Source organism: Lithobates pipiens, unplaced genomic scaffold (assembly GCF_037356315.1).
Source record: "Lithobates pipiens isolate NorthernLeopardFrog02 unplaced genomic scaffold, aLitPip1_a1.2 Scaffold_3, whole genome shotgun sequence".
In the NCBI taxonomy this organism is placed as follows: Eukaryota; Metazoa; Chordata; class Amphibia; order Anura; family Ranidae; genus Lithobates; species Lithobates pipiens.
Genome location: NW_027507790.1, coordinates 253375387 through 253393054, shown reverse-complemented (window position 1 = coordinate 253393054; position 17668 = coordinate 253375387). Strand labels below are relative to the sequence as shown.

At 42.8% G+C, this 17668-nt stretch overlaps 1 protein-coding gene across 1 annotated transcript in view; it reads left to right on the top strand.

Annotated features, from left to right (window-relative positions):
* Positions 1 to 13545, top strand: part of DYM (dymeclin) — a gene marked incomplete in the record, with an annotated part of 586856 nt that extends 573311 nt beyond the window's left edge. Inside the window, 1 exon segment of the mRNA XM_077463046.1 lies at positions 7187 to 13545. Coding sequence (XP_077319172.1) covers positions 7187 to 7336 — 150 coding nt within the window.
* Positions 13546 to 17668: the final 4123 nt, after the last annotated feature.

The following is a 17668-nucleotide window of genomic DNA, read 5'->3' as shown; positions in this document are numbered from 1 at the left end:
AGCTTCTATTTGCATTCATGAAATGGTAATCTTTTAGAAAACGGGGGACCTTTCAAAAATGTAATTTAGGTATCTTACAGTTATAATGGAAATGTGCACTCACTGTTAATACACCATCATGTCCCTTTAAATGCACCTGTGATAGCATTCAATGTCAGCTTGTTAATGCGTTAGCTCCCGGGTGTCTCCATATTGATGCCGTTCCTCAAGTCGGGCACCCCGCGCCTCTCTTGTCTCACTACACACACACACAGGACGGACACTGCTGCCCTTCACTCAACAACCACTTCAAACTGCTGGCCGAGACTTGTGAGGTTTTATAGCTGCAGGTTACAGATCCTGGGCTTAGTGGATTGGCACTGGGTTAAAAGAGCCTTTCATTCTCGGACTGCTCCTTCCAATCTGCCTGTGATCAAACGCTATTACCTTTTACTGTTTGACAGCGTGCATGAGGTGAGCTTAAAACTTGGCCCAGGCCGTGTCCACATCACTAGGACTGTGTAACCAAAACTCCTTAGCTCTACTTCATCAACGTCTCTGGCCATTATCAAAGGCTTCCAAGCTGCCCTGTCAGTCTGACACAAAATAACCGCTTTGTTCTTTCTGCCATAGACAGTGGCATCCTTTTGGGTTAGATGAGCTTCCGAAAAAAGAAATGAAAAAGTTATAAAAATAGTTTTTCTTAAAAGGTATGTCTGGGCAAAAAAAAAAAAAAAAAAAAAAGCTCTGCCATACATGCACATTTCCCCATGTTTTAACTCTTAAAACCAATAAAAGTACAGAAAAATACCCATATACCTGAAATCCAGCGAGTGTCTAACTTTATGTGGTATGCGGCTTCTGCTTCATTGAAATTCCGGGCGGCGTTGTCCACTCTGCTGGAGTTCTCTTCTACTGTACAGCAGACTGGGGCTGTTATTGATTACATGTAGGACACCCAACAGAGGTTTCCGGCAATGCAGCCCATTTGAACACAGTGGGAGGCTGACAGTTCCCGCAGCTAATCGCGGTCACCCAAGGAGCAATTGCGTTCAGGGTTGATGATTCGCAGGTAAGCAATTACATGCGAGCTGCTGCAGTTAACTTACGGGAGCTGTCAGCCTTCTATGGCGTTCAATAGGCCTGCTGCTAATCGCTGGAAATCTTTGCTCGTTCTCCCGCATGTAATCACTAACAGCCCCATTGGCACGTGCTCATGGGGCCTTTATGTTTTGTTGTTCTCTTGGAGGGCTGACAACACTGCTTGGGATTTTAGTGCAGCAAAGGCAGTGTTGTCAATTGGCCCAGGAAGTTAAAAGCTTGCTGGAGTTCATAAGGTTAACAATAGGGTCTCTTTAAGATCTTGTCCAAGTTTATAGAACAATCTCATATGAATGTTGGTCGTTCTTTGGGAAGCAAGGAGGGGCTCCATTATGTTTGATTCCCAAGGAAGAGCCATTGTTAGATTATTATGAATGGTTGGCTCTCACTGACAATACAATATTCTACAGAGACGCATCACTCAACGCGACTATGATCGCGACATTGTCTACACTGGGAGTTTTCATGATCGGCGTATTGAATTACTTACCAGTGTTTGTAGTGTAGGTGGTGAACAGCAATAGCTGGGACCTATTAGCAATCATCACACATTAACCAGTCCTCCAAGCTCTCTCCTGTTCACTGAATGGCTTTTAACATTACACAATGCTGTTTTTTTCCCTTTTTTCTGCAAGCACTGTCTGCTCTATAGAATTCAAAGGCTTTCATCCATTGTTTCTGAATGTAAGGACAATTTTCTCTTATCAAAAGTAGAAAATGTAAGCCTGTGATCTGTAGACTAGATCAGATGAGCCAAGGTGATTGAACTTCAGATACACACACCTGCCTTCTACACTGAAGAAGACCTCCTCTGTCCATTTAAGGTGGACTTATCATGATACTACTGGCCCATTAAAACCAAATAACGCAGACCAGAACTGTGACTTACAATTAAAGTGGTTTTAAAGGAAATGTATTTTTTTTAAATAACAAACATTTCTCTACTTACCTGCTGTGTGCAATAAAATTGCATAGAGCTCCCCAATTCTCCTCTTCTCGGATACCCAACTGCTGCTCCTGGCTCCTCCTCTCTTGCTGGCACTTTAATAGGAAACCGATTTCCATGGGGGCACTTGTGCGGGCTTGCTTGTTCCCAACTTAGCCCTGCTGCGTCCATTGACACAGACAGTGGGACTCAGCCCCACCCCCCCTTTGTTCCCTCGTTAGTGGAGTTGATTGACAGGAGTTTTAGCCAATGGCCCCCGCTGCTCTCAATCTGCCCAGGAAAGAGAGACAAAGCCAGGAGAGCCACAGCTGGGGTTTGGGTAAGTAAAAGCGGGTGAGGGGGCGAGTCTCCGACACAGTTTTTTTTTTTTTTTTTTTTTTTTTTTTACCTTAATGTAGCGAATTATGCTTTAGAACCACAAAATATTTGCCTCTGGTTAAAGTACATCTAAAGGCATTAATTCAAATTGTGCTTGTGTATTCTATCTGGTTATAACAGTAGATAGGTTGGGTGCTTCTGTAGTTTTCCAGAGGTTGGCTATTGTAAGTCTTGGCGCTATTAAGAGGTGGACCACTATAGTTCTATGTATAATGGGATATTTGGAACAAAGCCTATTTTATATGCCTTTACAATGTTTTTCCATTACAATGATATGTACCATTTGCAACAGTCCCAATTGTTATGTTCTCTTTTGATAAAATAAAAAATTATGGTTAAAAAAAAGTACATCTAAAGGCATTTGTTAGTTTAGGATCGAGTATAGTTTTTTTTTTTGTTTAATCCCATTGGTGAGATTTCCCTCTTGTCCGGGAGAAACAACTGGAAAACGAGAAGAAATCTCTGTAAGTTGGGAGAAAATACCATCTTTAACAGTTGGAACAGGTGTCCCCATTGGAAGTTTTCCCCTCACCTACTTTTCTGGTGACAACCAGTGTTCAGCTTTGGCGTGTTCATACTAGAATCCAATCCAAATGTGTGGCAGCCTGCTAGGAAGCTGTCAGCTATATGGGCCAGTCATCTGGGGCCCAGGGCGTTCTCCACCCCACAGCTGTGTGTACATACGCACCTTCATATCATTTTCTATACTGGTAACAATGGTCACAAGGGCATGTAGAGAACAACAGTAATAAAAACCTGACAGGTTCTCACCCTTCCCCTTTACAAAACTGGAAACATGTTTAGGCTTTAGATGCACTAATGCTGGCCATAGATGATTCCTCCATCCAAACAAATGAGGCAAATGGATGAATCAGTAGATTTCTTTCTTATATCGCATGCCTTTTATAATATATTTTTCTACATTTGTATGGCGACCATGCTGCCCAGAAAAAGTGACGGCTACAAAGGCTGCAATCGATGAAAACCATGCTAGGGGTGCTTACTACTCTCATCTTTCCTTCAGCATCCCTCAACATGTTCTAGTTTGTCCCAACCCGTATCACTTTTGCAGGGCAGCTTAGTTGGCATGTAAATGTAGAGAAGAATATAAATTAAAGAAGAATTCCGGGTATGGATATTTTATACATGGTTAGATTTGGTCCGGCATTGACCAACGTAACTATGTATATGCCATACCTGGCCGATGACCCTGGAAGCTGGAAATCCCTAAAGTGGATATTGCTACTCCAGTGATCTCCATTGGCTTCCAGGTCCTGTGCTGAGCGGCTGGTCCACTGCATTCTGAAATCCTTTCCATTTTCTGAATGAATACAAAGGGTTCTCTGGACAAAATTAAGACGTTTAGAGCTAATCCAATTAAGTTTTTTTTTTTTTTTTTTTTTCAGTTCTAATAGGCATCAGGAACATACCCCAGCATTTACATAAAGGTAGCACAGACCTCTTAATCCAAACACCACACAATGTGTCAAGGCAGATGTAGATTATCCAAGGACAGGATAGAGGTGTGAAAATTGTGGAACCAACTTTTTCTAGTTAAAAAATCCCATCCTTGTCAGGGCGTCTGCATTGGTGATAATCATCCAATTGGTATGGCTGAAGATGCAAAATGTTTTCAAATTGCTGGGGTACAGATGTTAAAATGGTAACCAATGTCTGCCTTGACTCATTCCATGGTGTTTGGATTAAGGTGTCTTGGGAGGAGACTATTCAGTCTCTGGCTCACTTAAGAAGACACGTGGGCACGCAATGTGGTTGGATGAGAAGCGGTTCAAGCTTAAATGTAGAGGGTTTTTTACTGTTAGATCAGTAAGGATGTTGAACTCTCTTCCACAATCTGTAGTTTTAGCGGGAAGTGTCGCCAATTAAAAAAAAATTTAGATGGGCATCTTAGTGAACACAAAATACAGGGTTATGGGAAATGGTTTAGAGAATTACACACACCCACACAGGTTGAACTAGATGGACTGGAGTCTTAATTTAACCTTACCAACTATGTAAATATGAGTTACCTGTGTGGATGTAAATACTAGAGAATCTTCCTGACACTTATAAGTAAAGAAGTGGCTTGGAGAAGCTTCAAACATTACAGAACAAGTCAAGTTTAATGTGACTTACAACTACTAGGTATACCATAACCTGGATATATATCTAAATACCAACCTACTCGTTCTCTTCATTCCTCTAAAGACCTCCTGCTCTCTTGCTCCCTCGTCACCTCCTCCCAACCTCGCCTCCAGGACTTTTCCAACGCCTCTCCAATCCTATGGAATGCCCTACCCCAATCTATTCGCTTATCTCCTACTTGATTAGCTTTTAGACAATCCCTGAAAACCCTTCTCTTCAAAGAAGCCTATCCCACCCACACCTAACAACTGTATTTTCGTTTTCTCCATCAGCTCATCCCCCACAGTTATTACCTTTTGTTCCACTTGACCCTCCCTTCTAGATTGTAAACTCTAATGAGCGGGGCCCTCTGATCCCTCCTGTATTGATTTGTATTGTAAGTGTACTGTCTGCCCTCATGTTGTAAAGCGCTGCGCAAACAGTTGGCGCTATATAAATCCTGTATAATCTAATAATAATACAGTATCTGACATAAGTACGCCCCTCACATTTTTGTAAATATTTTATTGTATCTTTTCATGTGACAACATGGAATTACACTTTGTTACAATGTAAAATAGTGAGTGTACAGCTTGTATAACAGTGTAAATTTGCTGTCCTCTCAAAGCAACTCAACACAAAGCCATTAATGTCTAAACTGGCAACAAAAGTGAGTACACCCCTAAGTGAAAATGTCCAAACTGGGCCCAATTAGCCATTTTCTCTCCCCAGTGTCATGTGACTCATTAGTGATTCAAGGTCTCAGGTGTGAATGGGGAGCAGTTGTGTTAAATTTGGTGTTTTTGCTCTCACTCATATTGGTCACTAGAAGTTCAATATGGCACCTCATGGCGAAGAACTCTCTGAGGACCTGAAAAAACGAATTGTTGCTCTACATAAAGATGGCTTAGGGTATAAGAAGATTGCCAAGACCCTGAAACTGAGCTGCAGCACGGTGGCCAAGACCATACAGCAGTATAACAGGACAGGTTTCATTCAGAACAGACCTCTCCATCTTCAACCAAAGAAGTTGAGGGCACATGCTCAGCATTATATCCAGTCTTTGGGAAATAGACGTATGAGTGCTGCCAGCATTGCTGCAGAGGTTGAAGGGGTGGGGGGGGGTCAGCTTGTCAGTACTCCATACGCCAGACCATACGCCGCACACTGAATCAAATTGGTCTGCATGGCTGTCATCCCAGAAGGAAGCCTCTTCTAAAGACTATGCATAAGAAAGCCCACAAATAGTTTGCTGAAGACAAGCAGACTAAGGACAGGGATTACTGGAACCATGTCCTGTGGTCTGATGAGACCAAGATAAACGTATTTAGTTCAGATGGTGTCAAGCGTGTGTGGCGGCAACCAGATAAGGAGTACAAAGACAGGTGTGTCTTCCCTACAGTCAAGTATGGTGGTGGGAGTGTCATGGTCTGGGGCTGCATGAGTGCTGCCAGCACTGGGGATCTGCAGTTCATTGAGGGAACCATGAATGCCAAAATGTACTGTGACATACTGAAGCAGAGCATGATCCCCTCCCTTCGGAGACTGGGCCGCAGGGCAGTATTCCAACATAAAGATCCCAAACACACCTCCAAGACGATTACTGTCTTGCTAAAGAAGCTGAACGTAAAGGTGGTGGATTGACCAAGCATGTCTCCAGACCTAAACCCTATTGAGCATCTGTGGGGCATCCTCAAATGGAAGGTGAATGGGCACAAGGTCTCAAACATCCACCAGCTCCATGATTTCATCATAGAGGAGTGGAAGAGGACTCCAGTGGCAACCTTTGAAACTCTGGTGAACTCCATGCCCAAGAGGGTTAAGGCAGTGCTGGAAAATAATGGTGGCCACACAAAATATTGAAACTTTATGCCCAATTTGGAAATTTTCACTTAGGGGTGTCCAAAACCACTGGCAACGTTTGTTGCCAGCGTTTTGGACATTAATGGCTGTGTGTTGAGTTATTTTGAGGCGACAGCAAATGTGCACTGTTATACAAGCTGTACACTCACTACTTTATATTGTAGCAAAGTGTAATTTCTTTAGTCTTGTTACATGAAAAGATATAAAATATTTCCAAAAATGTGAGGGGTGTACTCACTTTCGTGAGATACTGTATATGAGAACCTTCACAGATTTATGAAGCCAGGTTTCGTTTTGTACATGTCCTGTGCAATAAAGTTTTACTACATTGAAGACTTTGCTTTGCAGCTGGTCCTTTCATCATTTGTGGACTTTGCTTCGGAGCAGGGGAGGAGTCCAGCTAACTGGACCATCAAAATACATTGACACAGCGGGCAGGATTCCTGCATCCACCTTGAATGTGTGTGGATGGAAGAATCAGTTCAATTATATTTGTTCAGCCCATGCATGGTCAGCTTTAAAGTTGTCTATTAGATTGGAGTGACTGGCGGCTAGCATATTTTGTTGAACCAGGTGGAGACATGACAGGTTATTGTAGCACATATGCTGGTTCTGTACACCACCACTGTCCTGAAACTGTTGTTCCAAGTCATATTCCAGGACAGCACAGGACAGATAGGCTTGCTCCCAGTTCTGTCCTGTAATATTCCTGGAAGTAGTGTTACCAGGTAACTAACTTAGTTTTTCTCTTCCGTTTTCCTGAATTCCACAATAACCTGTCTTGTTTTTCCGTAGAAATTTCCTGAGCTGAAGTTCAAATACGTGGAAGAGGAGCAGCCCGAGGAATTTTTCATCCCCTATGTCTGGTCCTTAGTATATAATTCTGGGGTCGGCCTGTACTGGAATCCCCAGGACATTCAACTCTTCACCATGGATTCCGGTTGATCAGCTTGCTGCAAACAAGAGACATAGCTCTTTATCGGATGGCTTGGCTAATGGAGAGAGGGAGCCGTTGACATTCACTGCTCTGCTCTCACCCACCAATCCTCTATAATGTGTGGAAACCTCTGATGGCCTCCAGGCTTGTGGAGTTATGTCCTAAGGTTGTACGCAGTGTGTGACTGTTTATAATGCTTCCATCGGGGGTGCTTACATCTCAACCAACCTACCCGTTTCATTTGTTTTCCTTTATTATAATTGATTGTTGATGCAGATAAGTATATTTTTATTTCAGTGGAAGGGGGAATATTTTAAACGTATCTGTTTACTTTGGGTTAATAAAGCTGTGAAATGAATGGCTTGCATGTCAGTAATATTCCCTAACTTCCAAATGGAAGTAAATCTAGAATTTTCATGAGTTCTCTTTTGTCAGGTTACAGTTACAAATTATTTCCAGCCATGTGGCCACCATTGATGCATAATTTGTCTTTCAGAGGGTCCAGTGAATCCATTATCCAGCTAGGGCATCATAACCTCCTATGACATGAAAGTGAACATTTACTATGCCGAAAGGCAAAGCAACAAGTTCAATTAACTTGGCTCTCTTCAGCAAAAGATACATTATGTTCCTGGGTTACATCACTGATTGATCCTACTTGGAATAAGTCACTTCATACCTTGAAATATTCTGTGATTTTTTTTTGACTCCCGGTCTTCAACATAGTGTTGGGGGAGCAAAGGAACGGTTAGTTATAGACTGAGATTGGGGGGGGGAGGGGGGTACAGTTAAAGACGTATGTAAACCTAAAATGTAGAATTTATCATTTAGTTACTTGTGCCCCATTAAACTCTTTTTGTGCTCCAACAATTTAATTTTACCTTCCATCCATGGAGTTACTGCTCTCTGTTTCACGTCCTGTTCTAGGGTGACAATACTCAAGCAATGGCCTACAATGCAGTGGTGGCATGGTCACCTTTTAATATACGCTTCAGTTATGGGAGTGCAGTACTGACGCACGGGAGGAGATTTACTAAAGCTAGTGCACATCATCTGGTGCAGCTATGCATAGTAAGCAATCGGCCTTTAAAGCGGGATTTCCACCATTTTTTTTTTTTTTTTAAGTCAGCAGCTACATATACTGCAGCTGTTGACTTTTAAAATAAGGACACTTACCCGCCCAGCGCGCCCGCGATGTCGGCACCCGAAGCCGATCTCTCGATCGGCTCTTGGGTACTGCCGCCGCCATCTTGGGTATGGGAATCAGGAAGTGAAGCCTTGCGGCTTCACTTCCCGGTTCCCTACTGCGCATGCGCGAGTGGCGCTGCGCAATAAGGATGGTCCCCGCTGTCTCTGGGATCCATGTGTTTCCCAGCAGACAGCGGGGGACCTGCAGGAAGTGGTGTAAATATCCGCAGATTCTGCGGATATCTATGCCGGAAGTGGGTGAAAATAGCTGTACTATACAGGTATCTGCACCCCCCTGAAAGGTGCCAATTGTGGCGCCAGAGGGGGGGAGGGTTCCATTGAGCGGAAGTTCCACTTTAGGGTGGAGCTCCGCCTTAACTTCAGCTTGTTCAATTAGGCTTTGACAATAAAACCTAGAAGCAGATTGGTTATTATGCACAGCCAAGCCAGATTCTATGTGCCACAATTTTAGTAAATCTCCTCCATATTTTGCCTGCAATTCTTTCTGTATTCGGCTTGCATCACAAAGCCCAAATCTTATATCTATGGATCCTAAAGCCTCCACTAATGATGGAGGAGGATCTCAAGTCAGCTTCTGTATCTGGAAATGACAAGCCCCCGCAGGCTCTCATCACCTACTGCCTTGACTGTGCATGGAAAGGAACTCTCAAGGTACGGTCATGTGACCACTTGAACTCCTTAAAAAAAAAAAAAAAAAAAAAAAAAACCTAAAGAGTGGAAATTGTATTATATGCCTTCACTATACCCTGTTGGTTTTTCACCACTTGGCTTTACATCTGGCCAACCTGTTGTTTTTCCCTGAACAGGCTACGTTTCTGGTTTTAGGCTTATGAAGCACATGAGAGAATAGGAAAATTAAGCTGATTTGTTTTTCTTTTAAAATGCAGTCCCTAAGACTGCTATTATCATCCTTGCCTCACTCTCCTAGTAAATGACAAACACGGAACGAGCATACAGCCAACGAAGCATCAAAAGATCAAACTCCAAGCCAATCACTCACTAGGTAGTAAAGAAAGGATAATAACTTTGGAGCGTGAATCTTTTACAAAGTCTGCAGTATTAACGGTCATATTTCTATGGGCAGGTTACCTGTAAAGATTCAGTCAATCCATAGCTGGCATTGAAAATTAAGGTTGTCCATACATAAATCTTCTTTTTTTTTTTTTTTTGCTCAACCAGTGGGTTGAACGCAAAAAAACAAAAAACATCCAATTGCCCCATACAGATATTTGGGGTGGATGGGGGAATAACTCCCACTGTGCTATTGTGTTCTGATAGCAGGGAGCCTTCCCCTGCCATCAGAATACAATAATTATTGCTGCTGGCAAACTGATCATTCAAGAAAAACCCAACGGGCTGCCCATATATGAATCGAAATGTGTTCAATCCCTGTATGACCATCCTAAAGCCCAGCTCCAGCCAAAATGTTTTGTTCTGTTTAGGATGGAGTACAAAAGGGTTAAAATCGGACAGATTTTGCCATCAGTGACCCTATGAGGGACATTTTGACCTGATCGCCTGCACCCTTTGTTGTAGATACTTCTCTTCCCCTACTGCACCATATGTCAGGAGAAGCCCTTTACAATATTCGGTACTTCTGGGTATGAGCAAGCATGTCCTTCCTCCCATGAAGCAGTGATTGGGGAATGAGTGGCTAGCTGGTGGGCCCAAGCACTGGTGTAGGGCAGACACCCTCCATGTGTGTCTGACCTTACACTTGGCTTTTTTACTTGGCACTGCCAGCAGGCAAATGGGCTGATAGATGGGCTGTTAAGGGAACCTCCTACTTTCCCAGAAAAAGCAAAATGTAAATCTGAATTTGGGGAACTTTTAGAAGTAACATATAGTTCCTTTTATATATTGCTTCCCATAAGTAGCCAACAACTGTGCCAGCCATCTTTTTTTCTAGGCTCCCTCTGCCCTGACTAGATGAGGATGCCTGTGATGTCAGCTTTTATGTATTAGAAGTAGCTTGGATTCTAGTTGGACAGACCTCTTTTAATGCATCCTCCGGCCTTCTCAGATGCTCTTTATCTCATTTCCCTCTCTGATCGATGGTCCCATTGGCATGTCTCTTCCTGCCCCTTTCCACCTGAAATTGTCTCCAGAGCTGGTGAATCTCCAGATCAAGTGACTATCATCTGATGAGCTACCTAGGTCCATCTGTTGATCTTGATAAATGGAATTTTTTTTTCACATGAGCAAACTGTACATACCCATTTCCCAAAACAATTTTTAGATTGTCCTTTTTTTTTCCCTTCCTTTTTCCCAATTAAATTATGGTACTGCGTTTTATCATACATTTATGTTTCTTATAATCATGGGAAGTAGTGGTTTGTGTATATACATTTTATTTATTTTCATAGAGAGTCCATTGTGAAGCATGTTGTGCATATAAGGTATACATTTATTTCCAGTACCTCTTCTGTTCAGTCATGGTGTGATCTGGTAATAATGTTCCAAGAAATATTTGCCATAGCTGGGCTGATGAGGCTTTAAAGCAGACCTCTACTCTCAGGAACATCTACGTTGTGACCATCTTCCTTCCAGTTGGGAACAAAATGATCTTTTCTCGAATTGTTCCAGTTCTGTCGCACTTCAGTGCTTCGGCTTCAATCGCCTGACTGACTTTTAAATTGGAGGAATTGTTAGGAGAAAGGTGCATTTTTAACATTATAGTCTTTTGTCGTAACATCACAGTTGGTGATAATTACAACAAAGGGGAGTTCGTCATAAATTTCCTGGTAAAGGCAAGTCATGCCACTGAATTTGAGACTTTCTTAAGATAATCAGTCTGTTTCTACGCTCTTCTAGAGCGACAACCTTCTATAGTGGTCAGAGGTGGTCGGTACTATATAGAAACATTTTCCAACTTGTTAAACTTCCCTCTGAGCAAGTCGTGAGCTCCCTTGCTCTGCTACGTAGAGGAGTAAGGGGTGCATTGGCATATAAAGCGTGTGTCTACTTTTACTTGACTTTACTGAACTTTCAGTACCAGGCCTTAAAATATAAAAAAAAACGTACTCAACGGCTTTAGTATATCTATCTTAAAGTATAACTGAAGGCACACCATTTTCTTTAGTTTTGGATAGAGTGGAAAGGAATTAGAACCCCTGTCAGTTGTTATTCCTGTCTGTGCCTCCATTAGGGAAGTTCGCCCTCTCTATTTGTCTGGTTTACCATGATCATTGAAAGTAAAAGAAAATCCCAAATATTGGGTTGTCCCCAGAAAAGCAATAGAGGGGAAATCTTCCAATGGGGACACTAGTTCTAGTGACCTGGGGTCTAAATTTCCTCTCACTTCCTGTTTTGTCTATGGGACAGGACATGAAAGGGAATCTCCCCAGTGGTGCAGGGATAGCAAAAAATATACCATCAGTTTTAACTCCCCCTTTATAAGTTTTGCCTATAGATCTACTTTAATGGTGGTGGCACTTTTCAACTTTTTCTCAAGTGCATGTTTCATCTTGTCTACAAAGCAGGTGGCATCTTGGTTTGTGATTGACCAGTTCACCTTTGATCCATAAACTTGACATGACAGAAAGGACAGAGCACAGGAATTACATGGTCTTGCAGCAACTGTGCGTTACCACCATAGTTAGGACATAAGTTGTATGGACAAAAGCTTGTGGACACCTATGTTAGCATGTTGGACATCCCATTCCAAAACATTTTCAAAAATAGGCAGTTGGCTTGTCCTGATAGCAGCCTTCACTGTTCTAGGAAGGTTTTTCACAAGATTTTGTAGAGTGTTTATAGGAATTGGCAATTAAACCAAAAGAGTATTTTTAAGATCGGGTACTAATGTTGGATGAGAAGACCTTGCTGAACAAATACGTTTCCAATTCATCCCGGTGTTTAGTAGGTATGAGGTCAGACCACTGAAGTTCCTTCACACCAAAATTCTCAAACCATGTCTTTATGGAGTTGGATTTGTGCACAGGGAACAGTCACGATGGAGCAAGAAAGGGGTTGGAAGCACACCGTTGCCTAAAATGTCTTTGTATACCATTAGCCTACACTCAGAACACAATAATTTGGAGGGATGAGGATGTCCACACACTTTTGGCCTAACACTGTGCGTTCTGAAGTGCATTTGAGTGTAAAGCCACGTGCCATTTAACTAATAAAGTGTACTTGCACATTAAGGCCTCATGTCTGACTAGAGATAGTTGTTGTTAAGAAAATCGTTGACCATTGTGGTTGGCCATCAAAAAATTCCTTGTTTACAGTAATGAAAAAAATAAATTAGAAGATTTGCTGGTTTAGCATCTTTATACTTTTGCACAAAAAAAGTGCGACTATAACTCAACAACTTCATCATAACATTGGGTTATGAGTGGCAGAGGATTATGGGCAAGGCAACAGCACCATGTTTATCAAAGTATCTAAGGAGAGAATGGTCTCTAATAGTTTGTTGGCTGCCCAGATTCTCATTTTTGATTTACCAGTGAATTATGGAAGCACGAAAGGAAAATTACCCGACCATTGGCGTCTGAGGCAATTAAAAGATGCATGAGTTTTACTCTTGACCATTCAGGACTTGTGACAGTTGCTACCACCCTAATCCCCACGTCATGAAGGAGAAAATCTGTCAAATCTGTGTGTATGCTTTCACTACTGAAACCCCTTGCCCACAATGGCTATTGTCATGGCAGTAGTGCTGCACCTGTTATCATGAAGTGTTGACTATTTATTTTGGTCAGTTTCCTTTCCTGTCTTCAACATTTATTGTGTTTTTTTCATGATAAAGTTGCATTTGTGTTTTTTGTTTTATATGCTTTCATGGACTGAACTGTAAGCTTTTTATTGGTAAATGATGCTAAGCCCCCAGAAAGCACAAAATATGTATTGCTATGATCTAATAATATCCAACGCCCCTTCTGTCTGCTTCTCAGTACGATTCCAAAGAGAAATGTCCCCTAAATTGTGAGCACTGCCATCTCTGTTCATGTTACAATAAGAGTCAGGTTTACTCTGTAAATTATAATAAAATTATATTTCCAAATTCTGGTCTGTCTCTTGTGTTCAATGTGAATGCATGCATGATGAAGTCAGCCAATTTTGTAATGTAGATACTCATATCATGATGCTCTTGATAGTGATACTTGGGGATCTTATTAGTGGGCACCCATCTTAAAATGGTGGAACAATTACAGTTTGAATTTGGAGAAGAAACGGTTAAAGTGTCACTAAACCCACATCATAAGAAACTATCAATAAATGGTGTATTACATGCTGTTCATATTCACTCTGTTACTATGAGATTCCTTTTCTGTTTTCTGCAAAAAACCTGGTTGATCCTACTTTTCTCGATCTCCCCTTCTGTCCATGTCCCCAATTTAGCTAGGGATTTTGCAGCTGTAGCGGTAACTCTACACATGCTCAAATTTCAGTGGGTTTCTATGCTGAGCATTTCCTCCTTATCACATCTGAGCAGCCCATGTGACTATAGAGTCACGTGAGTGTATACACAGTGGCAGTGGCGTCGCTAGGGGGTGGCTTTTGGGGCCCATAGCACCGAGTCTCTGCAGGGGTCCCCAAGGGGAGAGGAGGCTCTCTGGGGACCCAGATGTAAGTGGGGGGCTCTCTGGGGACCCAGATGTAAGTGGGGGGCTCTCTGGGGAAACTGATGCAAGGGGGAGGCTCTCTGGGGACTCTGATTTAAGGGGAGGCTCTCTGGCGACCCTGATTTAAGGGGGAGGCTCCCTGGTGACCCTGATTTAAAGGGGAGGCTCCCTGGCGACCCTGATTTAAGGGGGAGGCTCCCTGGCGACCCTGATTTAAGGGGGAGGCTCCCTGGCGACCCTGATTTAAGGGGGAGGCTCCCTGGCGACCCTGATTTAAGGGGGAGGCTCCCTGGCGACCCTGATGTGAGTGGGGGGCTCTCTGGGGACCCTGATGCAAGGGAGTGGCTCTCTGGGGACCCTAATGTAAGTGGGGGGCTCTCTGGGGATATATATATATATATATACACACACACACACACGTGTATATTACTGTATATACATGTATATACCCGACCAAGCGCATGGCTTTCTTTACTACGCTACTATAGGCTCTAGTCCCAGATCTTTTGTAGACCTAGCAATGCCCCTGCACAATGGTAAATGACAGACAACTCTCTCCCTCTTCCAACATGTCCACTAACCAGCTAAACACATTGTGGAATGCATAATACATGTAGATTATTGGAGGCTTCACCTACCTCTTATTCAAAGACACAGGCTGGAGGAGCGTGACATAGCCTGTGACTGGCAGAAATCCACTCACACCATGTAATTGCCAAAAAATAATGAAGATTTTATTTCAAATATATATTTGTATGACAATTTAAAAACGGTTGATTGATATTAATTATTTTTACTCTGTATTCCATAGGCAGTTTTTTCATTTTGAATATGTGACCAGCATCAAAGGACTAGAAGCTCCTCCTACTTATGTTTCAGGCTGGGAAAGAGCTGGGTCATGTGACAGCTGTATATCGATTAAGAAAAAAATTGCTTGGGTGTTTTTTTTTAAACTAAAATAATTAGTGTCATCGTCATCCAAATACAGAAATAAAAGGAACAATAAAAATGAAGCAGCGTGTATGTTTAGTATCACTTTAATGTTAAATGGGGCACACAGTAAAAATTACAATGTATCTAAATCTCAAACTTTTTTTTTTTTTGATAAAGTAGGGCAGATGTGGTCAACCTTGATATTTATTTCAGGTACCGTATATACTCGAGTATAGGTCGATCTGAATATAAGCCGAGGCCCCTAATTTACCGCAAAAAAAATGGGAAAACTTATTGACTCGTGTATAAGCCGAGGGTGAGACATGCAGCAGCTACTGTTACAGCTTAAAAGAGTGGAAAAGAGGGTCAACAATGCCCATCTGCAGCTGTATACCTCCCTGTGTCCATCCCTGTGTCCATCCCTGTGTCCATCCCTGTGTCCATCACTGTGTCCATCCCTGTGTCCATCCCTGTGTCCATTGCAGCCTACCTGTGTCCTGTGCATGCCTCTGTGTCCTTCTGCAGCCTCTGTGTGCCATTTTGCACTGATCTGCATGTATAAAAAACATACGGCAGCCATGGCAGGATCGCCGCACCTCTCCTCCTCGTCTGTGACAGACGGCGGCCATTCCACTGTTCAAAAGCCGCGCCTCCGTCTGTGATAGGCAGAACACTCAATTTCCCAGCAGTCAGTGTTCCGCCTATCACGGACATCCTCGTCCGTAGTATGAGGATGAGCGGATTTCTGTGATAGGCGGACCACTGACTCCTGGGAAATTGAGTGTTCCGCCTATCACAGACAGGGAGGCGCGGCTTTTGAATAGTAGAATGGCCGCCGTCTGTCTGCACGACACGCTGATCGGGTAGGCAGACGGCGGTGACTCGAGTATAAGCCGAGGGGGGCACTTTCAGCCTAAAAAAAGGGGCTGAAAATCTCGGCTTATACTCGAGTATACAGTGGTGTGAAAAAGTGTTTGCCCCCTTCCTCATTTCCTGTTCCTTTGCATGTTTGTCACACTTAAGTGTTTCGGAACATCAAACCAATTTAAACAATAGTCAAGGACAACACAAGTAAACACAAAATGCAATTTGTAAATGAAGGTGTTTATTATTAAAGGTGAAAAAAAATCCAAACCATCATGGCCCTGTGTGAAAAAGTGATTGCCCCCCTTGTTAAAACATACTATAACTGTGGTTGTCCACACCTGAGTTCAATTTCTCTAGCCACACCCAGGCCTGATTATTGCCACACCTGTTCACAATCAAGGCATCACTTAAATAGGAGCTGCTTGACACAGTAAGGTCCACCAGAAGATCCTTAAAAGCTACACATCATGCCGAGACCCAAAGAAATTCAGGAACAATTGAGAAAGAAAGTAATTGAGATCTATCAGTCTGGAAAGGGTTATAAAGCCATTTCCAAAGCTTTGGGAATCCAGCGAACCACAGTGAGAGCCATTATCCACAAATGGCGAAGACATGGAACAGTGGTGAACCTTCCCAGGAGTGGCCGGCCGCCCAAAATTACCCCAAGAGCGCAGCGACGACTCATCCAAGAGGTCACAAAAGACCCCACAACAACGTCCAAGGAACTGCAGGCCTCACTTGCCTCAGTTAAGGTCAGCGTTCATGCCTCCACCATCAGGAAAAGACTGGGCAAAAATGGCCTGCATGGCAGAGTTCCAAGGAGAAAACCACTGCTGAGCAAAAAGAACATCAAAGCTCGTCTCAATTTCTCCACAACACATCTTGATGATCCCCAAGACTTTTGGGACAACATTCTGTGGACCGATGAGACAAAAGTGGAACTCTTTGGAAGGTGTGTGTCCAAGTATATCTGGCGTAGAAGGAACACTGCATTTCATAAAAAGAACATTATACCAACAGTAAAATATGGTGGTGGTAGTGTGATGGTCTGGGGCTGTTTTGCTGCTTCAGGACCTGGAAGACTTGCCGTGATAAAAGGAACTATGAATTCTGCTGTCTACCAAGAGATCCTGAAGGAGAATGTCCGACCATCTGTTCGTGTACTCAAGCTGAAACGAACTTGGGTTCTGCAGCAGGACAATGATCCTAAACACACCAGCAAGTCCACCACCGAATGGCTGAAGAAAAACAAAATGAAGACTTTGGAGTGGCCTAGCCAAAGTCCTGACCTGAATCCTATTGAGATGTGGTATGACCTTAAAAAGGCCGTTCATGCTCGAAAACCCTCTAATGTAACTGAATTAGGACAATTCTGCAAAGATGAGTGGGCCAAAATTCCTCCAGGACGCTGTAAAAGCCTCATTGCACGTTATCGCAAACGCTTGGTTGCAGTTGTTGCTGCTAAGGGTGGCCCAACCAGTTATTAGGTTTAGGGGGCAATCACTTTTTCACACAGGGCCATGATGGTTTGGATTTTTTTTCACCTTTAATAATAAACACCTTCATTTACAAATTGCATTTTGTGTTTACTTGTGTTGTCCTTGACTATTGTTTAAATTGGTTTGATGTTCCGAATCACTTAAGTGTGACAAACATGCAAAGGAACAGGAAATGAGGAAGGGGGCAAACACTTTTTCACACCACTGTATACGGTACTTATATAGTGTCATCAATTTACGCAGTGCTTTACCTGTACATGCA